Here is a 27,532-nt window from a genome sequence, read left to right as displayed (position 1 = left end):
TTTAACTGACATAGCTAAAAATAGACCACTAATCACATATAGACGGTCTAAAAACATCGGAGATATGTTAGTAAAAAAAACGCTACATACCAACCTCTACCTGGCTGCATCATTTTGGCCCTGTGGGCAATCATAAGTGCGGCAATTGTTCTTTCTGTCAATTCCACCTCACCGGGAAATCTTTTAAAGTAGGTAATGCCTGGCACACAACCAAACATCTCATTACATGTAGAACTAAAATGGTAATTTATATCGTCTTCTGCCCTTGTGGCTTTTATTATATCGGGAAGACGATTAGACCGCTTTTTGTGCGTTTCTGTTAACACCGAAATTCTATATCCACAGGAGTGGGTGCCACTAAAATGATCCAGCATATAAAAAAAACTCACATGAGGCAAATTGTAACGTTTTGATGTTTGCTGGATTAGATTTGGTGGTACCCTCACCCAGTGGAGGTGATACTCATAAATTTCTTTTGCAAAAAGAAGCTGAATATATTATTAGATATAATGCAATGGGCCCGCTAGGCTTTAATGAAAAAAACGACTTAGTTGTTTTTTTAGGCTGAAAAAAAGTCATCATTTATAGCATAATTACACATAATAATACAGTGTGCCCGTCATTGCGGTCCATTTAGTGATATTAAGTCCATTCGGACGTTATGTTTTTATTTGTTTTTAACTCACCTGCACTAAGATTGGAGCTTGCTGCTTTTTTATAAATTGCTAGTGAGGTCACTAATTTGCAAGACCCGTCGAAGCCCCACCCTTAGGGGCGAAACGGCCGTCGTCTTTGTGTGCTGACCATCCTCTTTCCCTCCCTGTAACGCCGAAGCATGTACCCTCCGTTTGTGAAATAAACCTGAGTGCTACACAGCAAATACCAGTGAGTGCTGTTTCCGTTTTTTCCTTACTTCTGAATATGCATGTCTGTATATAGTGAATGCGGGTTTGCATGTCTGTATGTAGTGGGTCTGCGTATGCATGTCTGTATGTAGTAAATGTGCGTATGCATGTCTGTATTTATGTGAGTGTGCATATGCATGTCTGTATGTAGTCAGTGTGTGTATGCATGTCTGTATATAGTGAGTGTGCGATTGTGTGTTAGGTTGGAAGATTGTCCCACTCCCACTGAGTGTGTACTGCGTTTTATAGATCTATATATGTATTCTATTGTGTCTTGGTTAGATTTGATCCCATTGTGTCTTTGTATGTAATGTATGTCATGACTGTTGAGCATTATTGTATTTTGTTTTATGTAAGGTCTTTTGTTGAGGGGAAATATTGTATTGTTACCAGGTAATGCATATAGAATTTTTAATACTGTATAAGATTTAGTACAATGTAGGGAGTTGGGACCAAGTGTGCAGGAGAGGGTTAAGTGGTAGATAGTGTGTGTTAGCAATAGGAAGTGTTATGTGCAGGTGTAAAGCAGGCCAGATATGCATAATGTGGGAGCCTAAGAGACAGGGCACAGAGGGAGGAGCAAAGAGTTAGTTAGGCAGACAGGCCAGAGAAAGAAGCTCAGTTCTGCATAGGGGTTCCTGGGACTAACTAGTTCTGATCCGGGCTCCGCCCAAGACTCAGAAGGTACCCTCTGTTGTGTTCAAAGGACACGGCAAGCCGCAAAGGCAAGAAATGGGGAATACAGAATTCAGACTCCGCTTCTGGAGAGCTAATACCCAAATTGAGGGCTAGACAGAAGGTTACTCCATAGGGTAGTGGCAGCAGAATGGTAATGCAGGAGGAAAGTGGCATGTCTATCCTTGAATATTTATTATGAAGGTGTCTGTCACATAGGTTATTTGCTAAATAAAGAAGATGGAGTTTGAGCTAAAAGGAAATCATTTCAGTGATGTATTACCCAACTACGTCTATGACAGTGACCGTAAACGGTGTGGCAAATGAGCCGCTGAAGACACAAGTAAGTGTCGCACCCCCTAGCCGGGGCGAAATACATACACAACACCAGATTGGGAAGGAAAGTGGAGCCCTGCCGGCCATCACCCGGCTCCCCCCTTCAAGTGGTGCTGCGAGCAGGACCGATTCTCACATAATCTGTCAAGATGGACTGCAGGGATGACACATGAAGAAAACAAGGTATTTAACTACGAGGCAAAATGGGACAGACATGGCCAAAGCCAGAACATGGGCAATGCTTGTCGTGAATGTACTCAAGGAAAAATAGCGCAAACCGCAGTCTGCAACACTAGGAAGTTGGGGATTAAGCAACAGTACAGAAAAAACTGCCTTTGGCAAGTTCATGCAAGGTGAGAAAAATAGCCTGAAGCGATGCAGCACATGTTCAGAAACTGGGAGTGAAGCCATGCCCGGTGAAGATTGGTGCTAGCCTTCAGCGAGTGCACCAGAAAGTAGGAGACTGCCCTTCCCGAGAAGCTGATGGGGAATGGGTGGCAGCCCAGAATAAACTGGAAGAACTGGAAGGTACATGGTTGCAGTATGCCATGCTGAAACTTGGACCCTTTGGCGGCTGAGTGCCCACCACAAGCAATGCCCGCAGCCTTGGCCACCACAATACCGTGCCTTACCCTGAGAGCAAGAGGAGATGGTGGAGTTCGGCGAGCATTACTACAGCCTCCACTGTTGACCTACAGAGTGGAAGCCCAGCTGAATCACCGGGTATCCCGATCATGGATCATGTAGCGCAAGGTGGCCACTCCGCAGTGTATGAGGTTGCCGACTGGAAGGACCCGTGGATGTGAGCGGCCACAAGAGAGACGTGAGCCATTCCATGTCCATGTGCCTTTTGCACTTGTGAGCCAAAAACAGTTTTGCGATTCTGAGGGTGGTGTTAAGGAGACCTCGCAACAAGAGTAGCTGAAAGAAAAGCATGATCCCAGAGGCTTTTCCCTGTACTGCATTAAAGCACTACTTTGAAATACATTATAGCTGTGATCAGGGCAATAAAAGGTAATGTCCCATGTAGTGACTAAGTCAAAAAGTAAAAAAAGTAAAACAAATTTGTAAAAATATTTTAAAAACAGTCAGAGAATAAAGAACAAAAAAAATGAAAAAAATTATACCACTTAATATGTATATTTATGTAAAGAAAATTGTATTACCACTAGAGATGATAGAGATGATGGAACCTAAGTTTAGTTTTCAAACCAAACACTAAAAACAACAGAAAAGACCAGTAAATGATCAAAAAAGATATAGTGGCTGACTCTAAAGTCACAAATAATTGCTACAAAAATAATAGAATAAATAGCCAAAGGTTAAGAACCAATTACATCTTTATTGGAACATGAAGCTTAAAAACAGACAAGGGGGATATGCCAAAAAACTAACAAGAACTTTCACGAAGAAGCCCCAGGCAAAACGCGCGTCAGGGTATTTGTTCTTTTCATCTGCTTCTTGCACGGTATTTACAGCTTGACACTTGTCCCTATGGCTGTCTGTATATCCCAAATTCTCTCCTTGCCCCTCCTGCTGCTACTCCGTATTGTTTTCTTAGCTAGTGCTAAGTATTGGGCTATATTTTTTTATACCAACCTTGGTGTTATATGGTGGTTATTTACTAGACTTTATATTGCCTACATTCTTTGGTATCACTTTTTGCCTGGATGGGCAAGTACAATATTAGTTTTTAACCTATATACTGTTTGTGCCACTCTATGCCTTCGTGGCCGCACATATATTTCTTTTCTCCTTTCTGTTCCTTTCTTGATGTCATCTGCTGCACTGTTTGGAGAGAGCAATATCAATTATTTTTACATATAACACTCTAGTATTATTTAGTTTTATTCCCAGACAATATTTGTCTTTATGTATTTATCTTTTGGATAGCGCAATACCCTCTTTTCTTTGAGTTTAATTGTATGAGATATACTTTATACAGTGTGTCCACCCATATCCTGTCCACCGCCATTAACTTGATAACGGCGGCAGCTATAGGCATAAAAGTGGTGTCTAGGTAAAGTAAAGTAGCCATGCGCTACTCAATGAGACCACCTATAGCGCCACCTGGTGGAAAACAATGGAGTTAGCATTTTTATTTCGAAAACGGAACAAGATAGAGGAAAAAAGTGAATTACAAAGTTGTAGGGCATCATCAATTCAATACGAATCGACACCTTGTATACAGAAATGCTATGATATGAAACCCTTGATCCCCCCAAAACATTAAACGCTGGTCACGCATATGGCACTCCTTTAACTTTGATGCTCAAAGTGGCCACGTCAGCTGCAATGCACATCTGTACTCTGGACAGCATACTGTATCTTGCTGCACGTTGTGCAATATGGTAGGTGACACAAGCATCTGTGATACGTCGTCGTAGGTCCTGCAATGTTGGTGGAGGGGTCGAATACACCTGCTGTTTGATGTGACCTCACAGAAAGAAGCCAATGGGGTCAGGTCAGGTGAGCGTGGAGGCCACTCCAAGCAGCCACCATACCCAATGACTTGTAGGAAGGTCTCCATGAGGTATCGCTTCACATCCCCAGCCTTGTGAGTTTGACGTTCTAATCATAGCCAACGAACTGAACCTCCAAAGGTTTGCTCATCTTTAATTGAACACCGTAAAACAAAGTTGCAAAAACGTTGTCCTTTCATCATACAGTTGGCAAAAAAGTGGAACAATATGTGATAAAACATTCATACATAAATAAAAATAGTACAGATGAAAACATCATCTTGACCCAAAAAACAAACAAGCCTCCATACAGCTCCGTCAACAAAAATATAAAAAAGCTATAGCTCTATGAATACAGCAATGCAAAAGAATTTTTTTTCTAGAAAATAATTTTTTGGGTGGATAAGAGGCAAAACATAAAAAAATATAAATGTGGTATCGCTGTATTCATACTGGCGTGAAGAATAAAACTGTCATCACTTTTATACCATGGTGATTGGCATTAAATAAGAAACCAAAAGATAACAATTACTAAATTTCAGTTTTTTCATGTTTCTGCCTTACAAAAAGTGGAATAAAAATAGATAAAAAAATATTATGTGGGCTAAAATGGTACCAATGAAAACGTCAACTCATCCCGCAAAAAATAGTCCTCACATGACCTGTTGGCAGAAAAATAAAAAAAAACAATAGCCTTCAAAATTTGGTGATGCAAAAAAACTTTATTTTGTAAAAAAGATTTTTTTTTGTGTGATAGTTGCCAAACGTAAAAACAATATAAATCTGGTATTGCTGTAATCGTACTGACCTGAGGAATAAAGGCGCCCTGTCACTTATACTGGACGGTGAATGGCATAAAAAATAAATAAAGCCAATTCTTCAACTGCTGTTGATTTGTTCATTTTGCCTTCCAAAGATCGCAGTACGGTGCGGCTCATATTTATCCTGCGCTCTACACTGAGTGCATACACCCCGGGGACTACGTGTAAATGACTACGTGATTCAGACAATATTCCCAATGGAAAATTCACTGTAATGAGGTAGGGGGAGTCACTTTGAACTCCGCCTGGCCTGTGGTCCGGCAGTGTCCATATTATTACACGTCTTTTTGAGCGTGCACCAACGTTCGGTCATCAATAGTTTTGTGCACCTTTCAAAAGATGGACACCACTGAACAGAGGAAAAATGGAGTAAGTTTTCTGTCTCATTATAGTGAATGGATCCATTGGGAGTTTCACCTCAGGGCCTCTGCCAATGTGACATGGCACCCGCAAACCATTCTAGCATACTTTGAAGTCCAATATGCTGCTCCTTCCCTTCTCAGCTTTGCTCTGTACCTCAAAAGTAGTTCCTGATTACATGGAGGGTATTAGCTCACTCAGGAAAAAGTGCACAATAAATAAATATAATAAATGCGTGGTCTATTATTTTATTATTTAAACATCATTTTATTTAAAAATGTAATTATTCTTTGTTCACCGCCCAATGGTATAAAATTATGTGAGACACCTGTGTTGTCAATATGCACATCACTGCACCCCGAGATGAATTCATTAAGAGGTGTACTTTGTAAAATGGGGTCACTTTTAGAGGGTGGGTGGGTCTGATTTTCTTGCATGTCAGGAGCTCTGCCAATGTGACATGGCACCTCCAAACCATTCCAACTAAATCTGAACTCCAAAAGGGCACTCCTTCACTTCAGAGCTTTGCACTGTGCCTCAAAAGTAGTTTTCAATCACATATGGGGTATTGGCAAATTCATGAGAAAGTGTGTAACAAATGGTATGGTCAATTTTTACTACCTTTTCTGTTATATTTGGAGATGCAGTTTTTTGGGGGCTTTTGCAGTATATATTGGAGGTGTACACAGTCTCCTATTCTGACTGTGCTCTCTGCCTATGAGCCACAGGGGTGCTTTTTAATTAGTGCTAGATCCTCTCTGCCATATATATGTAGACTTGTAGTCCAGGAGAGCCTTGACACTAGTATAGCGTCCCATCAAAGAAACATCACCTTGCCGTGGTTGATGGGCATACAAAAAATGCCCAATTTTTGAGCAAAGAACTTTCATTTTTTTAAGTATATTTATATAGCATTTATGCAGTTTAAATTTGATCTATTCTATATTTGCATATGTCTTATGGCTTACGGAGTACTGCTGTATCGCTTTGTGTTTAGTGTAGTTTTAGTAGTTAGCACCTGTTCACACTTGCTATATTTGTAGATGCAGTTTTTTGGTTTTTACCTTTTTTGAAAATTAAAACTTTGGGGCCAAAGCAACATTTTAGTGGAAAAAATGTTTAATCTTTATTTTCACAACCCAGTGTTATACAGTTCAGTGATACATCTGAAGGTTAAAATAGCTCACTATACCCCAAGGTGAATTCCTTGAGAAATTTCCAAAATGGATTCAATTGTTGACTGTTTCTGCTGTTTTGGCATGTCAGGAGATCTTCAAATGTAACAAGGTGTCCACAATCTATTCCAGCCAAATGGTGCTATTCAAATAGCTCTCCTTCTCTCAGAGCCCTGCTGTGAACCCAAACAGTAGTTTTTCATTAAACATGGGGTATTGGTGTACTCAGACGAAATTTTGCAACAAATTGTATGGCCTATTTTCTCCTGTTACCCTTGTAAAAATTAAAAATATGGCGTTAAGGAAACATTTTTGTAGTGAAAATGTATTTTTTCATTTTCACAGCTCAACATTCTAAAATTCTGTGAAGCACTTGTGGGTTCAAGGTGCTCACTCACCAACCATCTAGATAAATTTCATGAGGGGTCTAGTTTCCAAAATGGGATTACTTCCAGGGGTCCACAGTTTGGGCACATCAGGGGCTCGCATACACAACATGATATCCACTATCAGGGTCTCTGCAAAAGTGACATGGCATCGGCTATCTAGTCCAGACAATTCTGCATTCCAAAATTCAAATAGCACTCTTTACCTTCCAAGCTCTGCCATGCGCCCAAACAGTAGTTTCCACCATATATGGAGTATCCTTGTACGCAGGAGAAATTGCACAAAAAAAATGTATGGTCCATTTTCTATTACTACGCAAAATTTGGGGCTAAAACAACATCTTTGTGGGAAAAATATGATTTTTTATTTTTTTTAGTTCAACATGCGGTTAGGGATGGAGAACCGCCTCTGCTTAACGTAGGTATTCCCAGGGCTGGTGGTAGTGGCAGCTGTGATGGTAGGCCCTCCGCAGGTAGGGCTGTGCCTGGGAGATGTAGATGGGCAATAAAGGAGACCCCATCAGGTTGTTTTTAAAAGTCTCTACGCACTGTGGACCCAGGGGTTGCTGGTTCAGGTCCCCGGAGGACCAGTGCCAATGTAGTGACCCAGGTTGCTCTGTCCCCGGCACTCTCTGTAGATTGAGTCCCCGTAGCGTGGAGCGTTTGGTGACCCCGACTGTCCCTTTTGGGGTACAGTCTCCTCAATACGGCGGGCAGTGTGGACCCTGCGGGGAGGTAAGTGTCCAAACCCTGATCCTAGTTTACTGCTGATGCCCCCGGATTATTTGGTTCAGTGAAGTCCGTGAAGATATCCTCCTCAGGTATTTGCCAAAAAGTCTAAAACATACGCTTGACCTAGGGCCCTGTGCCCCGTCCATGCTCCGGTCCCAGTGGTATCTTGGTACCCGTCCTGGCAACCTCTCTCCTGTGCCCCCGGGGTCATCGTTACACGGACCCAGCTCAGGCACATCTGCACACCTCTCCTGTGTGCTACTCGACTCCCTTTTCACCACTGACTGACTCACCCCTCCCACCAGGTTGGCTATACCCAGGGACTCGTTCCCATGGCGACCATCCCCTTACATGGTTAACCCTCTATGCCCAGTGTGGAGAGGAGAACTAGGATTTAGATTGTGTTTTGGTGGAAAAGGCACTGATTCTCCAGGTCCCAGGGGGTAGGTCTTGCATCCCCAAGAGGATGCAGTTCCTTGTAGTGCCCTGAGGGTCTCAGGGGCGCTACAGTTGCTGAACCTAACAAGGGTGGTGAGGGACCCCAGGGACCAGCAGTAGGTTTGGTCAGGGGTCACCATCTTCCCTCTCCCTAAACACAGAGTTTCCCTTACCTTACCTTTCGCAGTGCACTTGGTACTTCCCCGTACCTGGTGTGACAGCCAACCCCTGCATTTATACAATGACTATTCTTGGGATCTGTGTGGGTCAGTGAGCTATTACCTATCCTATAGATGATAACTTTCTAAGTTTAGACACACCCTTTAATGGCACTTATTAATCAATACGTAATACTGTGTGTGTTCCTCCAGAGAGTGTGTATCCATGTTATACATATTTTGTATGTAGTGAGCATGTGTATGTATGTGTACCTTTATGGGGTTAGTGTGTTTATGTATCTTGCACTTATGCAGTAAGTGTGCAATATGTGTGTGTCTGTGGAGACAATCATGGCACGGCTAAAATATCCCAAGCAGATTCTACTGCAGGTCAAAGAAATATATTTATCAACTGAGCTAATCAAATAATAAAGTGCAGCTTCTCTTGTGCCTCTCACTCAACTTTGCTTTTCCTATGTCTTTTTTTTTGTAGGGGGTGAGTGTTCCTATGCTCATTGCTCAGGTACAGGCGACTGATAATGATCCAGGCCAAAATGGAATTCTCACGTATTCCATCCTGAACAATCACTCCGGCTTATTCACTATGGATGCCACAAATGGGAAAGTCTTTGCTACTACAACCTTTGATTATGAAAACGGAACCCATGAATTTCAGGTCAGAGCTGTGAATATTAACAATTAAAACAAATTCATTTGTGGAAATGTTGCAAAATAAAGGGATTCTACTTCTTAAGATGAAATATTTATTTTTTTAAATTAACTTTTATTTTTACTTGAAAACTGAATTCAGAGCAGAAAATATATTGTACAGTGCATATGTAACTTCACCAAATGATTCAAGGTCAAAATGATTGGAGGTTGATCAACAGATGTAATTACAATACAACACACTTTAAAATGGATCTATCACCAGATTGCACAACACAAACTGCATATTTAATAGATCTCTTATAGATTGATGAGACAGTTGTACTTACTTTGAAAATCCATGTCAAAATGGTTGTGTAACCATTTTTGAAAATTGTTAAAATGAAGGTTCAGCCAGGAATACGTTAAAGGGCGCTTTACACGAAGCGACATCGATAACAAGATATTGCTGGGGTCACGGAATTCGCGACCTCTAACGATCAGAAATACTCACCTAATCGTTGATCGTTGACACGTCGTTCATTTTCAAAATATTGTTGCTCTTTCAGGACGCAGGTTGTTCGTTGTTCCTGAGGCAGCACACATCGCTACGTGTGACACCCCGGGAACGACGAACAGCGTTTCTGCGTCCTCCGGCAACGAGGTGGGAGTAACGTGAATGTGGCTGCTCTCCGCCCCGCCGCTTCTATTGGTGGCCCGCTGAGTGACGTTGCTGTGACGCCGAATGAACCGCCCCCTTAAAAAAGAGGTTGTTCGGCGGCCACAGCGACATCGTTAGGAAGGTAAGTACGTGTGACACGTACCAGCGATATTGTTCACCACAGGCAGCGAATTGCCCGTGACGCACAAACGATGGTGGCGGGTGCTTTCGCGATGTCGCAGTGATGTCGCAGCATGTAAAGCAGCCTTAAAAGAGCAGTATGTAGCTCAATTCTACTTTACCATATAGAGGTTTGTTGCTTCACGCCAATAAAGGTACCGTATTAGCGTAATTTTAACAGAAGTAACAGCTCTACCTGACACACTGGAGGAACACAGGTCACACACTTGTAGATTCTATTTCCCAAAATTAGGATATGAGAACAACTTGTGTAGCACCTTTTTATGGTCTGCTGTAATCTATCTTCGCAACTCCTCATTTTACACTTATCTTGGTCTCCTGCTGTTCATATTAAATTCCTTTAGTGTAGTGAGAGCCCCTTACATCAATCTTGCTGTTGTCACAAATTCAAACTTCGTAGCTGGCTCTTTGGTAGCGCATTGCCTAACTTGGCTGTGCGACTTCCCTATACATATTCCTGACTGGCTCGTCAGCACATGCCACTTGTTCCACACTTTAGTTAATTCTGCTGGTTACTCACTTAAATTCACCTCCCACTTTTAGCTGACAGTTGTGACAGTTTGTTGAAACTTGTGACTGTCTGCTTGCAATCTTCTCAGCAACAGCTCCTTCTCTCTGCAGCCCTCTTTTTGTCACTTTCTACAATTTCTCAGCAGCATAGCACACTTCAATTGCTGTCCACAATACCCCTTTGCTTGTCTTGTTCATTATACACTTTTGTATACTACACTTCACAGTTGTTGCACAATAGTCCCTAATATTCAAGTATGTGCCCCAGCCACCTCTGTGCTTACCCTCTTATATCATGGATGGTTAATCTCTTGCTCTTTACAAGCACATGCACGTTCTTCATGCAGGAGTAAGGCGCTATGTTCTAGAGCAGGGGTCCCCAACCTGTAGCTCAGGAGCCACATGTGGCTTGTGGGCCTGTGATGTGTGGCTTGTGGCTGTCTGACAGCTTGGTGCATTATCACCAGGTTTCGCAAACAACTATGAAGAGCAGGGCTCCAGATGGTGACTTTTGTGAGATACCCCTTGATCTTTGTATACTACCTCGGTTATGATTTTCTTGTGGAAAAGCTTTGGCTGTAATTATACTGTAATGGGTTTAACTAACTTGTGGGGGCAGGAGCCCCTTGTACTAGAGGCTGTGGCATACCTCGAAACTCTAAGGTCTGTACTCTCTTATGCAGATGGTCTGGTTTCCTACACCTCAGCCAAAAGCACCAACTGCAGCTTAGACTTTTGCTTTTTACATGCTGCATTTAGGCCCTCACTAAGCCCTAGGGTTTTGCAGCATAATAATGTGCTCTCTTCACTTACTAGCTGACTATAGTGCAGGCATTATAAACTGCTGTACAGATTCTCCTCGTCTACCTGCATCGTCTGCATATGTTTGACCTCAATTTGTGGGAGATACTTCCCATTATGACTTCTGGATTACTATCAGGAGACATAAAGAGGACACTTATGTACATGTTGATGTATGACCCAGCTTTGTTATCTGAACTCAGTGCAGACTTAAGCGGGCTTTACATGCTACGATATATCTAACGAGATGTCGGCGGGGTCACGTCGTAAGTGACGCACATCGTTAGTGATATTGTAGCGTGTGACAGCTATGAACGAGCAGAAATACTCACCTTCTCGTTCATCGTTGACACGTCGCTCTTTTTCTAAAAGTCGAACATCCGGTTGTTCATTGTTCCCGAGGCAGCACACATCGCTCCGTATGACACCCCAGGAACGATGAACTGCAGCTTACCTGCGGCCGCCGCCAATGCGGGAGGAAGGAGGTGGCCGGGATGTTTACGTTCCGCTCACCTCCGCCCCTCCATTTCTATTGGCCGTCCGCTGTGTGACGTCGCTGTGACGCCAAACGTCCCTCCCCCTTCAGGAAGTGGATGTTTGCCGCCCACAGCGAGGTTGTTTGGAAGGTACGTACGTGTGACGGGGGGTTACAGCATTGTGCAACACGGGCAAGAAATTGCCCGTATCGCACAAACGATGGGGGCGGGTGCGATCACAAATGCGATCGCACGACATATTGTAACGTGTAAAGCAGGCTTAAGTCTTAGGGTACATGATCAGGATCCACTGCATCCTGGACTCAACGGGTCCTGACCTGTGGGGCCGTGAGCCTCCTTTGCAGGAGACCGCATCTGCTTATGCCCACAATCCGGGCTCAGGCAGTTGCGGTGTCTCTTTCTTCTGTCTGTTTTCCCAGCGGAGAAGACTTGCGACTCCGCAGCAGTTTATATGCTTTTGGCTCGGAAAAGCCACACCGCAGGTAAGTACATGCACAATGGGCACGAGATTTCTGTAAATCCCATACACTGTGCATGTACTGTACATCTCAGTGTTTTGGACGCAGCTGAAGCAAGCTGCATCCAAAACACTGTAAACACTGATCGTGGGCACATACCCTTAAAGTCACCCAGTAGTAGTACCTCAGAACTTCAATCCGTTTCCCAGGAACACCTGTGAGTAGGCATTTCTTATCGAAGGCCATATCTTCGATATATTACAGTGCCTACAAGTAGCATTCAACCCCCTGCAGATTTAGCAGGTTTACACATTCGGAATTAACTTGGCATTGTGACATTTGGACTGTAGATCAGCCTGGAAGTGTGAAATGCACTGCAGCAAAAAAGAATGTTATTTCTTTTTCTTTTTTTTTTTTTAAATTGGGAAAAGTTTATTCAGAGGGTCATTTATTATTCAACCCCTCAAACCACCAGAATTCAGTTTGTTTCCCCTAAAGTATTAAGAAATATTTCAGGCACAAAGAACAATGAGCTTCACATGTTTGGATTAATTATCTCTTTTTCCAGCCTTTTCTGACTAATTAAGACCCCCCCCAAACTTGTGAACAGCACTAATACATGGTCAATATGGGAAAGACAAAGGAGCATTCCAAGGCCATCAGAGACAAGATCGTGGAGGGTCACAAGGCTGGCAAGGGGTACAAAACCCTTTCCAAGGAGTTGGGCCTACCTGTCTCCACTGTTGGGAGCATTATCCGGAAGTGGAAGGCTTATGGAACTACTGTTAGCCTTCCACGGCCTGGACAGCCTTTGAAAGTTTCCTCTCGTGCCGAGGCCAGGATTGTCCGAAGAGTCAAGGCTAACCCAAGGACAACAAGGAAGGAGCTCCGGGAAGATCTCATGGCAGTGGGGACATTGGTGTCAGTCAATACCATAAGTAACGTACTCCACCGCAATGGTCTCCGTTCCAGACGAGCCCGTAAGGTACCTTTACTTTCAAAGCGTCATGTCAAGGCTCGTCTACAGTTTGCTCATGATCACTTGGAGGACTGTGAGACAGACTGGTTCAAGGTTCTCTGGTCTGATGAGACCAAGATCGAGATCTTTGGTGCCAACCACACACGTGACGTTTGGAGACTGGATGGCACTGTATACGACCCCAAGAATACCATCCCTACAGTCAAGCATGGTGGTGGCAGTATCATGCTGTGGGGCTGTTTCTCAGCCAAGGGGCCTGGCCATCTGGTCTGCATTCATGGGAAGATGGATAGCACAGCCTACCTGGAGATTTTGGCCAACCTCCGCTCCTCCATCAAGGATCTTAAGATGGGTCATCATTTCATCTTCCAACAAGACAACGACCCAAAGCTCACAGCCAAGAAAACCAAGGCCTGGTTCAAGAGGGAAAAAATCAAGGTGTTGCAGTGGCCTAGTCAGTCTCCTGACCTTAACCCAATTGAAAACTTGTGGAAGGAGCTCAAGATTAAAGTCTACATGAGACACCCAAAGAACCTAGATAACTTGGAGAAGATCTGCATGGAGGAGTGGGCCAAGATAACTCCAGAGACCTGTGCCGGCCTGATCAGGTCTTATAAAAGACGATTATTAGCTGTAATTGCAAACAAGGGTCATTCCACAAAATATTAAACCTAGGGGTTGAATAATAATTGACCCACACTTTTATGTTGAAAATTTATTAAAATTTAACTGAGCAACATAACTTGTTGGTTTGTAAGATTTATGCATCTGTTAATAAATCCTGCTCTTGTTTGAAGTTTGCAGGCTCTAACTTATTTGCATCTTATCAAACCTGCTAAATCTGCAGGGGGTTGAATACTACTTGTAGGCACTGTAGCTATTTTGATAAAACTCACACATCCCTGATGCAGCGTATCACACATGCATTTGTTGGAAATCTATCACATGCATAATACATGCAAATTGCCTTTTCAGTGTTGAATTGGACAAAAGCTGTAGTGTAACCTACTGTATCTAAGCAGCAATTCTAAAAGTCAGCATCAAACCTTTAACGGGTTCTGCCACATGACTTAGGGTAAGATAAGACGCCAAATCAGATATGGCATTTGCAGACACATGTTTCAGGGTGTTTGCCCCTCATCAGAGCAAAGCAGGAGAGAACTGGTTAGCCTGGGAGAGAGGAGCCAAGAGTCCTGTCCTCTTCCTTTCTGAAGAACCTATTTGCCCTATAAGCGCTGACTTGGCCCTCAACAAAGACATAATACAATACCATAAATAATTAGTATGGCATGGCTCAACATATCTAACTAAACTGCCTAGGAATGACATTCTGCTGGTGATCTGGAAAACACATAATATAATATCACATTGCATATTTTTGAACTTGTATGGCAATAAAATTGTATTTGCCTTTGAGGCCATGTGTACTACAAAGACTACCCCTAATCACAATATTTCAGCTATATACAAATTGCTGGTCTCGGGAGGTTTGGACGCTCTCCCCCCCTTTTGTGCAGTGTGGGAAGGGGAACTCAACCAAATGTTCTCTAAAGAACAATGGGAGCGTTGCTTCCATTTGTCACATAAATCTGTGACTGCCACTAAGTCCCAGGAGACCAGTTATAAAGTCATATCACGATGGTACAGGGTCCCTTCCCTCCTCCATAGGTGGTGGCCCGAGATTCCGGACAATTGTTAGAGATGTGGGACTCAGGGGGGTACTATGACACATATCTGGTGGTCATGCACAGCCCTGAGGACCTTCTGGGAGGGAGTGCTGGAGGCGATCAAAGAGGTCTCAGGAGTGGTGGTGCCTAGAAGTCCTGAGGCGGTCCTGCTCTATATGTTTCCTATGTCCCAGACAGCTTATAAAAAAACTGTTCTGCGACACCTTCCGCAGGCCGCCAAGACTGTTATACCTCGCCACTGGAAGACGGCGGACTCTCCAACCTTAGAAGAGTGGATTGTCGAAGTGAATGCAATATATCGGATGGAGAGGGTTCTGGCCCAATCGCGGGGGGATGCGGAACTTCTGATCACAAAATGGTTTGGCAGGGTGTAGTTCGAACTCATGACATAACCTCACTTCTGACCGAGACTGTGTCTCTTTACATGAACATGGTGGGTGGGCGATGGCCCCGTGGTATTCTCTTTGTGGCTGTTCCTTTCTCCATTTTTCCTCTTACTTTTCAACTTTCCTTCTTAGGAGTTTTCTTTTGTGATAAGTTTCCATTGTGAGGGACCGGGGGGAGGGGGGAGAGGGGAGGTCCTTGCATAAGGATTCTTCATGTGTGGCCCCCTAAGTGTCCGTCACAACGCTGTATTAAAGAGACGCCTTCCGGCTCCTTCTCTTCCCCCCTTTCTTTCTTCTTTCACTGGACCTTATGGTGCCGAAATTCACGATTTGTCATGCAAAGTGGAATTTTATAACCTGTTATGTTTTTCATGAAAACCAATAAAATACTTAAAATACTCAAAATTGTATTTGCCTAGCAATAAAGTAACTTAAGGAAACCATGTGAAATTTTCACCCCAAAGGGATCAATGGTAAACTATAGCAACTAATAATGGATTTAGACGTCCTGTACAGGTAGAAAATATGTGGCATTAATCCTTAAAGAGAACTTGTCGTGGAATTAGCTGTTACTAGCTGCCAACATGTTATCCTAATGATCTGTTCTATGCATCCCTGCAGTCTGGAGCACTGCTAGAAATTGTGTTTATACTCCTTTTGCCTCTCTGCCTTTGATTGATGGGTTGGGTTAGTGAGCTTGGAGAAGGCACCGATATTGGTCCATAAATGCCCATCGGACCGCTCAGTGATGATTACCATACAGGGAGAGCGATGTATAAAGATCATTTTTAGCAGTATGCCTTCCTGCAGGGTCGTATGGACTGGATCGATAGGGATCCTAATAGTGATGGCTGCAGTTTAATAAGATGTCCTGATGATAAATTTACTTTAACTTTGTAAGATGGTGACTGATCCATTTGCAACCCCTTTAAGTTATTGCTATCTGCACCTTCTATAACTACAACCTTGGTCAGACTGACAGGTTAGTTCATATGTTTCCCCTGCTTTTCACGCCAGGCTACTCTTGGCTTATATGATGTGTCCATCATTGACACGCTCCTCATGTTTGACAATGATGATTTCATAGCTCCAAAGTTTAATTTTACGCATTGGTTACCAATAGGTAAGGCCAAAATGACCAACCCAATAATAGCAAGGAGTTTTCATCGACATACCATGTATGAAAGCATGTCCATGTAATGGAAGCAGAAGTCAAGGATGTTTTTTAAGATTATCAAATATGTCCCTTTTTATATGAAAATATGCAGAATAAAATGTCTAAATATAGATTGTTTTACTTATATAGGTTTTCATTTCTGCTGAGGATGATGGGATTCCACATAAAAAACAAGGCTACCTAACTCTCGTTATCCAAGTACTGGATATTAATGACTGGGCGCCCGTGTTTTCACCATATGGCGATATGTATGTCGGAGAAAGCGCACCAGCTGGCACAATAATTGGCCAAATCACAGCAACTGATGAAGATAGTAGAGATAATGCTTTTATAGTCTACAGTTTGTTTGGTAATGTGAATGTGTTATATCATTGTATGTGTATTATCGTGATAAAGCCATAATGTTCTGCATCTCCCTACCACCAGCCATGCTCCTAGCACCTGCCAAGTAATTTCTGATTAGTTAATGGGTGAATATCTTCTGGTATATACAGTTGAAATCAGAAGTTTACATACACTATATAAAAAGACACATCTACATGTTTTTCTCACTATCTGACATGAAATCAGAATAAACCTTTCACGTTTTAGGTCAAATTATTTATATTTGCCAAATGCCAAAATAATGAGAGATAGAGAGAATGTTTTAAGGCATTTTTATTAGTTTCTGAAAAGTCAAAAGTTTACATACATTTCATTAGTATTTGGTACCATTGCCCTTAAACTGTATAACTTGGATCAAACATTTTGCATATCCTTCCACAAGCTTCTTACACCAGGTAGTAGGAAGTTGTACCCATTCCTCCTGACAGAACTGGTGTCTCTGAGCCATGTTTGTAGGTCGTCTTGCTCGCACCAGCCTGTTTAGCTTTGCCCTTAAATTTTCAATATGATAGAGATTAGAGTTTTGTGATGGCCACTGCAAACATTGACTTTGTTATTCTTAAGCCAATTTGTAACCAGTTTGGCAGTATGCTTTGGGTCATTGCCCATTTGGAGGACCCATTTGCACCCAAGCTTTAAGTTCCTGGCTGATGTGTTGAGATGTTGCTTCAGTATTGCCACATAATCTTCTTTCCTCATGATGCCATCTATTTTGTCAAGTGGATTAGTCCCTCCTACAGCAAAACAACCCCACAACAAGATGCTGTAACCCTGTCTTTCACAGTCGGTATGGTGTTCTTAGGCTTCAAAGCTTCTCTCTTTTTTCTCCAAACATAATGATGGTCATTATGGCCAAACAATTCAATTTTAGTTTTGTCAGACCACAGGAGATGTCTCCAAAAATTAAGATCTTTGTTCCTGTGTGTATTTGCAAACATAACTTTGGCTTTTTTATGTTTCTTTTGGAGTAATGGCTTCTTCCTGGCAGAGTAGCCTTTCAGCCCATGTTGACACAGTACTCGTTTTTGACTTTCCCATGATGCTACATAAAGAACATTGTGTTTCAGGTGTGCATTCAAATTCATCCACAGGTGTGTCTCTAACTAACTCAGATATTGTTAATAAACCAATCAAAAGCTTCCAAAGACATGACATCATCATATGGGCGGTCCCATATTGTTTAAATCAGGAGAGGAGAAAGGTTTAACGCCACGCATTCGCCAGAAAAGATGTAGAATTGTTGATTAATTAATTATTTATTAATTAATCAACAATTTTACATCTTTTCTGGCGAATGCGCGGCATTAACCCCCTCTCTCTCCTGCTTTGAAGACACATTCACATGGGGCTGCGGCAGCCGCCATTATCTTATGATATCTGTGGTGGTTGTGACTCTCACAACCACATTAGGTGAGTTTATACTGTTATAGATTACTCCTCTGTTTATCTGGTAAGACCCTATCAGCACTTCTGTTTTCTAGTTTTATCATATTGTTTAAAGGCACAGTACTCTTAAGGGGGCTTTACATGCAACGACATCGCTAACGAGATGTCGTTGGGGTCACGGAATTTGTGACGCACATCCGGCCTTGTTAGCGTTGTTGTTGCATGTGAAACGCACGAACGACCGCTAACTATCAAAATAACTCACCATATCATTTATCGTTGACACGTCTTTCTAATCTCAAATATCGTTCCTGTTGCAGGATGCAGGTTGTTCGGCATTCCTGCGGCAGCACACATCGCAGGAACGAGGAACAACATTGTACCTGTGACCGCTGGCAATGAGTAAGGAAGGAGGTGGGTGGGATGTTCCGGCCGCTCATCTCCGCCCCTCTGCTTCTATTGGGCGGCCGCTTAGTGACACCGCTGTGACGCCGAACGAACCGCCCCCCTTAGAAAGGAGGCGGTTCGCCGGTCACAGCGACGTCGCTAGGCAGGTAAGTATGTGTGACTGTTCCTAGCGATGTTGTGCGCCAGAAGCAGCGATTTGCCCGTGATGCACAACCGACGGGGGCGGATGCTTTCACCAGCGACATCGCTAGCGATGTCGCTGTGTGTAAAGTGGCCTTTAGTGTATGTAAACTTTTGACTTTGCAGAAAGTAATATAAATGCCTTAAAACATTCTGTCTCATTATTCTGGCATTTGGCAAATATAAATAATTTTGGTTTCTAATTGACCTTAAATGGGAAAGGTTTATTCCGATTTCATGTCAGATAGTGATAAAAACATGCAAATGTGTCTTTTTAGATAGTGTATGTAAACTTCTGGTTTCAGCTGTAAGTCTACTGCTGTGCTGACGTTCTCTAATATTCATTCTTTGTTTTTTCTTGTATAAAGGGTTCATTTGTTTCATGTTTTGTACTTGTTTTAAATTTTTTGGACCTCTTATTCTCTGTTATTAGCCAAAGTTCATGACTGATGAAGCTAAATGTCAGCATATCCTACTGGAAGCTAAAATATACACATCCATTACTTATGGATCTAGATACATTAGGCCATGAGCACACCTTGAGTATTCGGGGAGTTCTTCACCTCAGTATTTCTAAGTCAAAACCAGGAGTGGTTGATAAATGCAGTAGTGGTGCCCGAGGTAAAAAAATAAATAAATCACCAAATACTCAACGTGTGCCTGTGATCTAATCTTTACCATTTAACTTAATGATTGATGATATTCTATGTGTTTATCTGAGGACAGATGATGATGACCAGTTTGATGTAGATGGACTGCTTGGAAACATTTTCATTAAAAACCATCTTGACCATGAAGTAAAAGAAAAGTCCATACTAACTCTTACAGCCAGAAATAACAAGACGGCTCCTTTCTATCAGGTGAGGGAACAGTGAGATACTTTATGTCCTGTATGACTGTGTACTATACACTGAATACTTTTTTTTTTTTGCTCCCATTGTTCATGAACAGAACTCAAAGGTAAAACTTTTTATTTGTCCATGTAAGGCCTTTTTCTCTCAAATATTGTTCACAAATTTTCTAAATCTATGTTAGGCCTCTTTCACACGTTCGTGAAAAACCACGCACGTTTTTCACGGACGTGTCAGAGGTGCGTTTTGCCCTCTGTGAGCCGTGTTTATAGGCTACGTGTGTTCTCCGTGTGTTATCCGTGATAACACACGGAGAACGGGAACTTTCTATTCGCCTGTCCCTGGCGTCGCTGTCCGTGGTGCTGATCTTCGGACTCCAGTCCTGCCGACTCTCCGCTGCCACTGCTTCCGGCCGCAGTGAAGTGAATATTCAATGAGCATAATGAGCGGCGGTCAGCAGCAAGTGACAGCAGCGGCAGAGTCTGCAGGGCTGGAGAAGGTGAGTAAAGTTTTAGTTTTTTTTTCTCACAGACACATGTCTTTTCTCTGGTGCGTGCCACACGGAACACATTCGTGTGGTCCGTTTGCATTACGTGTGACACGTTTGCGTTCCGTGTGACACCCGTGCTGCCGGAGAGAAAACGGACATGTTGCCGTGAGAAACATACGGACACACGGAAGTACGGAACGGACACACGTAGGTACGGAACGGACACACGTTCCATGCAAAAATACTTACGTGTGTCCAAAGCCATAGGAATACATAGGTCTACGTGTGTACGTGTCTCCGGTACGTGAGAGAACTGCCAAACACGTACCGGAGGCACGTATATGTGTAAGAGGCCTCCGTGAGCACTTCTCCTTTACTGAGATAATCCATCCACCTCACAGGTGTGGCATGTCAAGATGCTGATACATAATAGGCATGCCAAGATGCTGATATACAACATGATAATTACACAGGTGTGCCTTAGGCTTACAGTGCATGCATGAGATAAATAATGCGCATGCGCAATGAAAAAAGGTTCTTTAGCTTTAGTACGTGACATTACTTATTACAACATGTACAAAGAGAGAAGGTCCTTAAAAAGGGAAAAACAATGCGAACAATATACGGTAAATGATTGCTAATGTCATTGGGTGAGACGACCTGGATGGTAAATAGCAGATAAATGTGGATATGATCATAAATATTGCTAAAATACATTGCAATAAACATTTGCATAAAAAATATTCCCAGACATCCACAGACACAGACGTTTTTCACTGATATGTTAAAAACACACATGTGCCTCCCTGTGCCATGATTCACAGCACACGTGGGTTTTCCATGTGCAATCTGTGATATGTTATCCGTGCTCCGTGATAGCACATGGACGTACTGTATACTCACCTGTCCCCACTCTTGCTGTCCGTGGTGCTGAACTCTTTGGCTCTGCTGTGTTTCTGCCCCAGCTGCAGCTACTTCTGGGTCACCTGTTCCTGCATACATAAATATGCAAGAGAATAAGCAGCCGGCTCTAAAGCAGAGGCAGCAGCGGCCGGAGACAAGCAACGCTGGAGAAGGTGCATTAAAAATGCTTTTCATTTTCAATGTTCATGTTTTTCTGGTACGACTTTCATGGAGTACACCATAATGTGGTCCGTGGGACATCAGTGATGCCAGAAAAAAACTGACTTGTCTCCGTGCTGCAATCATGGACATGCGTGTACGCCGCACGTAGACACGGTCAGTGAAAATCACTGATGTGTGCAGACCTATTGATTAATTGGTCTGCGTATGGCCGTGATTCTGGTACATATAAAAACTGTCATACACATACCAGAATCACTGACGTATGAAACAGGACTTATGTTGAATTACTCCATGTCATAAATAATTTATTTATATTTTTCAGGTTAAAACTCTTCTTACAGTTTTCATACTGGATGAGAATGATAATGCTCCACAATTTACACAGAAAAAATACTTTGCTGAAATAGATGTGAAGAGTCCAGTGGGATCTCCTGTGATAGCGATAGCAGCGACAGACAGGGATGAGGTACTCTACACACTTGACTTATTTTTTGTGTGAGTGCGTGTGTTTGTGTGTATGGAACCTGAAAGATAAAGCAGAGTTTATTTTAATCTGGGTTACAACCAGAGGTGGGACTAAGCCAGTCTGTCATAATTACCCCAAGATGTTTGTTAAAATCACCACCAAACCACAAATCCAATTGTTATAAAATCCCAATTATTGCCATCAGAAGTGGACAAAGACAGAAGAGACCCCTGTGCAAGAATATTATATGGGCCTTTCCAGTCTAAAGCCTGCTTTACATGTTACGATTCTGCATACGATATCGTATGCGATCGTACCCGCCCCCATCGTATGTGTGGCACGTTCAATTTTGTTGAATGTGCCGCACAAACAATTAACCCCCGTCACACGTACTTACCCGTCCATATGACCTCGATGTGGGCGGCAAATGTCCACTTCCTGGAGTGGGAGGGACGTTCGGCGTCACATCGACGTCACGCGGCAGCCGGCCAATAGAAGCGGAGGGGCGGAGATGAGCGGGACGTAAACTTCCCGCCCACCTCTTTCCTTCTGCATTGCTGTCCGGGAGCCGCAGGACACAAGTAAGATCTGTTCATCGTTCCCGGGGTGTCACACACTGCGATGTGTGCTGCCCCGGGTACGATGAACAACCTGACGTTCAATTCATGAGGAATGAACGACGTGCGCGCGATGAACATTTTACTGTTCATTCGCAATCGCACGTACCTGTTACACACTACAATGTACCTTACGATGCCGGATGTGCGTCACTTACGACGTGACCCCGCCGACATATTGTAAGATATATTGTAGTGTGTAAAGCGAGCTTTACAGCTCATCATAATGCAGAATTTCTCCTCTTTGGCAGTGTAATGGGACCTCTGAGCCCCTGTGCGGCTGCACTGGTTGCACCAGTTGTATATCCGCCCCTGATTATGGTCAGTAAAAGAATTAAAGGGGTTATCTCCATTCAAAAACCTTTTCCTATAGGCTCAATTATCTGTAAAAAAACAAACTGAACTTTAATTACCCTCCTCGGGTAGAGCTCCTGCCCCGCTCTTTATAGTTTAGCTGCGTCAGTAACATCCCTTGACTTCACCACTGCAGGTAAACCATCGTACACCGGGGCAATGGTGGAGTCACAGCGCTGGATTCTCGGAGGGTAAGTAAAACTGAGTTTGTTTTTTTACACATAACTCAGCCATTGAGAAAGTCTGAGAGAGAAAGAAAAATAAATAGAGACTAATTCTTTCTTTTACTTCCTATATTCGTGGTACAAACAAGTTTTTAAGTATTAGTTTTTGTATGTAATAGGACTTAGCTCTGATTGGTAATGCAGAACTCCCAACACTTTATGAATGGGATTTATATAGAGATATTCATACTCAGAGTATATACCATGACTAAGGCTAAAAGCCAAAACACTTTAAATATGTGTAAAAAATACACACAAGGAGTGCTATATTCAAACAAGTAAATTATTTATTAAATACAAAAAAATACATACACATAGTGTCTTAAGATAACATCATGTTGAAGGATGATTATTAGGGGACTCCTATTAGGGGAAGCGGGTGCGAAACGTGCGTCAAGGTGCTGGGCAGTGTGGTCTAACTCCTGGTTTGTATCTCCTGGTTTCTCTTCTGGCCCCACGGGTGTTGCCATATTTGTTTGCCCTCTGTTACACTGGATTCATGCATATTGGCTCTAATACATTATACCAAGTGGTGTGGTTTATTTATAAATACTATGCATGCATGCAGTTCTATACTGGTTATCTTCTGATTAGGGCTTTATGTATATGTCAGTTCCCTGTGTATTTTGCACTTACACTTTATATTTTCTATTTTTGGCCAGCTAGTGAGCTTTATTAACTATCTACTTGGAAAGAATTTCATAATAATTTTTTGCAACCCAGGAATTTACAATTTGGATTAAATCCGCTTCCTTAATAATCATATTGACCATACTGCACCAGTTTGTTCTTTGTATGTTTTTATGGGGTAGGGTTTTTACTTGTGGGTACCAGCACTAATTTTTTGTAATATTTCTATAATGGATTAAAAATAATGAATTTTCATAATTCTGAAGATTTTTGGATATTTATTTAGCTTTAGGCAGACCCAATTTATTGGTTAATAACTTTAAGGGGTTGTCTGGGATTTACATATTGATGACTTACCATTAGGATACATCATCAATATTAGATCATTTGATACAATCTTCAACAGTACCAGGTATAAGCAATACACCAGCTGTGGACATTACTTAGTAATTGCTGCTGGGTACTGGGCCTTATCACCTATTAACCTGAATAGGAGAAAAGCAGTTCTTATACTTTGCCTATATCCGACCACCAATCAATTCTGATTGGTGGGGTCCCGGTCTCCCTCAAACAACCCCTTTAAGTATACAGTGCCTACAAGTGGTATTCAACCCCCTGCAGATTTAGCAGGTTTACACATTCGGAATTAACTTGGCATTGTGACATTTGGACTGTAGATCAGCCTGGAAGTGTGAAATGCACTGCAGCAAAAAAGAATGTTATTTCTTTTTTTCTTTTTTTTTTTTTAAATTGTGAAAAGTTTATTCAGAGGGTCATTTATTATTCAACCCCTCAAACCACAAGAATTCTGTTTGGTTCCCCTAAAGTATTAAGAAGTATTTCAGGCACAAAGAACAATGAGCTCCACATGTTTGGATTAATTATCTCTTTTTCCAGCCTTTTCTGACTAATTAAGACCCTCCCCAAACTTGTGAACAGCACTCATACTTGGTCAACATGGGAAAGACAAAGGAGCATTCCAAGGCCATCAGAGACAAGATCGTGGAGGGTCACAAGGCTGGCAAGGGGTACAAAACCCTTTCCAAGGAGTTGGGCCTACCTGTCTCCACTGTTGGGAGCATCATCCGGAAGTGGAAGGCTTATGGAACTACTGTTAGCCTTCCACGGCCTGGACAGCCTTTGAAAGTTTCCACCCATGCCGAGGCCAGGCTTGTCCGAAGAGTCAAGGCTAACCCAAGGACAACAAGGAAGGAGCTCCGGGAAGATCTCATGGCAGCGGAGACATTGGTTTCAGTCAATACCATAAGTAACGTACTCCACCTCAATGGTCTCCGTTCCAGACGAGCCCGTAAGGTACCTTTACTTTCAAAGCGTCATGTCAAGGCTCGTCTACAGTTTGCTCATGATCACTTGGAGGACTCTGAGACAGACTGGTTCAAGGTTCTCTGGTCTGATGAGACCAAGATCGAGATCTTTGGTGCCAACCACAGACGTGATGTTTGGAGACTGGATGGCACTGCATACGACCCCAAGAATACCATCCCTACAGTCAAGCATGGTGGTGGCAGCATCATGCCGTGGGGCTGTTTCTCAGCCAAGGGGCCTTGCCATCTGGTCCGCATCCATGGGAAGATGGATAGCACGGCCTACCTGGAGATTTTGGCCAAGAACCTCCACTCCTCCATCAAGGATCTTAAGATGGGTCGTCATTTCATCTTCCAACAAGACAACGACCCAAAGCACACAGCCAAGAAAACCAAGGCCTGGTTCAAGAGGGAAAAAATCAAGGTGTTGCAGTGGCCTTGTCAGTCTCCTGACCTTAACCCAATTGAAAACTTGTGGAAGGAGCTCAAGATTAAAGTCCACATGAGACACCCAAAGAACATAGATAACTTGGAGAAGATCTGCATGGAGGAGTGGGCCAAGATAACTCCAGAGACCTGTGCCGGCCTGATCAGGTCTTATAAAAGACGATTATTAGCTGTAATTGCAAACAAGGGTTATTCCACAAAATATTAAACCTAGGGGTTGAATAATAAATGACCCACACTTTTATGTTGAAAATTTATTAAAATTTAACGAAGCAACATAACTTGTTGGTTTGTAAGATTTATGCATCTGTTAATAAATCCTGCTCTTGTTTGAAGTTTGCAGGCTCTAACTTATTTGCTTCTTATCAAACCTGCTAAATCTGCAGGGGGTTGAATACTACTTGTAGGCACTGTAGCTAAGTGGCCAAAACCACTAACTGGTAAAGATCCTCTCTTACTTTTCAGTATGAATTGTATATCCTATTGTCCTGTGAAGTGTAAAAAAAATGGTCAGTGTTATATGATGTTTAGAGTTGAGCGCGGTTCGCGGTTCGAGGTTCTCCAGTTCTAGGCTCGAGTGATTTTGGGGCCTGTTCTAGATCGAACTAGAACTCGAGCTTTTTGCAAAAGCTCGATAGTTCTAGAAACATTCGAGAACGGTTCTAGCAGCAAAAAAACAGTTAATTCCTAGCTGGCTTTCCGCTGTAATAGTGTAAGTCACTCTGTGACTCACACTATTATGACATTTCAGTGTATAGTGTGCGTGAACAGCGCCTTCAGATCACTGCTGTTTGCATAATGGCGATCGCCATTTTTTTTTTTTTTTTTTTTCCTTGTCTTCCTTCCCTAAGCGCGCGCGTCTTGTGGGGCGGGCCAGCATGTCAGCCAATCCCAGACACACACACAGCTAAGTGGACTTTTAGCCAGAGAAGCAACGGCATGTGTGATAGGATGTCCATGTCACATGTCCCTGCATTATAAAACCGGACATTTTCCTCCAGGACGCCATTATCTCTTCTGCGTCCTTGGTGTCAGACATCACTGTCGCAGCTCCGTCCTTTGTCCTATCGCTGATACAGCTGTATGCGCTCCATACAAAGCGCTGGACAGCATAGGGATAGCACTTCCCATCAGTCCTTTTAAGGGCTCAAACCGGTAGGGTCAGAGCCATAGGTGACAGGTCCTGAAAACAGCGACAGCGTCTGTGTAGCAAAGGTCAGGGATTTCCTCCCTGCATTTCCCTATTAGGAGGGAATAGAAAGGCAGGCTTCCTTTCCTCTACCCAGAGCCCCACAATCCTGGCACTGTACCCTCCTGTCCTCTGCACACTCCAACTCATTATAACTAAGCCATTATACTAGCAAACACTCAGTGTACCTAGTGGCATCCTAAACGTGGCTATTGGACTTTGCTATAGTCCCACTAGTGCAAAGACATTTGCAGCACCTCTACCTGCATTGCACACTCCAACTCATTATAACTAAGCCATTATACTAGCAAACACTCAGTGTACCTAGTGGCATCCTAAACGTGGCTATTGGACATTTGTCTAGTCCCACTAGTGCAAAGACATTTGCAGCACCTCTGCCTGCATTGCACACTCCAACTCATTATAACTAAGCCATTATACTAGCAAACACTCAGTGTACCTAGTGGCATCCTAAACGTGGCTATTGGACATTTGTCTAGTCCCACTAGTGCAAAGACATTTGCAGCACCTCTGCCTGCATTGCACACTCCAACTCATTATAACTAAGCCATTATACTAGCAAACACTCAGTGTACCTAGTGGCATCCTAAACGTGGCTATTGGACATTTCTCTAGTCCCACTAGTGCAAAGACATTTGCAGCACCTCTGCCTGCATTGCACACTCCAACTCATTATAACTAAGCCATTATACTAGCAAACACTCAGTGTACCTAGTGGCATCCTAAACGTGGCTATTGGACATTTGTCTAGTCCCACTAGTGCAAAGACATTTGCAGCACCGCTGCCTGCATTGCACACTCCAACTCATTATAACTAAGCCATTATACTAGCAAACACTCAGTGTACCTAGTGGCATCCTAAACGTGGCTATTGGACATTTGTCTAGTCCCACTAGTGCAAAGACATTTGCAGCACCTCTGCCTGCATTGCACACTCCAACTCATTATAACTAAGCCATTATACTAGCAAACACTCAGTGTACCTAGTGGCATCCTAAACGTGGCTATTGGACTTTGCTA

General features: G+C 42.9%; 1 protein-coding gene across 1 annotated transcript in view; it reads left to right on the top strand.

The window, feature by feature from the left end:
- Positions 1 to 27,532, top strand: part of LOC142297178 (protocadherin Fat 4-like) — a 225,280-nt gene that overhangs the window by 123,320 nt on the left and 74,428 nt on the right. Inside the window, exons 23-26 of the mRNA XM_075341447.1 lie at positions 8,942 to 9,124; positions 16,584 to 16,803; positions 19,539 to 19,672; positions 21,562 to 21,705. Of these exons, the coding sequence (XP_075197562.1) occupies positions 8,942 to 9,124; positions 16,584 to 16,803; positions 19,539 to 19,672; positions 21,562 to 21,705 (681 nt within the window). The remainder of the gene's footprint in view (positions 1 to 8,941; positions 9,125 to 16,583; positions 16,804 to 19,538; positions 19,673 to 21,561; positions 21,706 to 27,532) is intronic.

This window comes from Anomaloglossus baeobatrachus, chromosome 3, assembly GCF_048569485.1.
Source record: "Anomaloglossus baeobatrachus isolate aAnoBae1 chromosome 3, aAnoBae1.hap1, whole genome shotgun sequence".
Classification (NCBI taxonomy): Eukaryota; Metazoa; Chordata; class Amphibia; order Anura; family Aromobatidae; genus Anomaloglossus; species Anomaloglossus baeobatrachus.
This window is presented reverse-complemented; position numbering and strand designations above follow the sequence as displayed.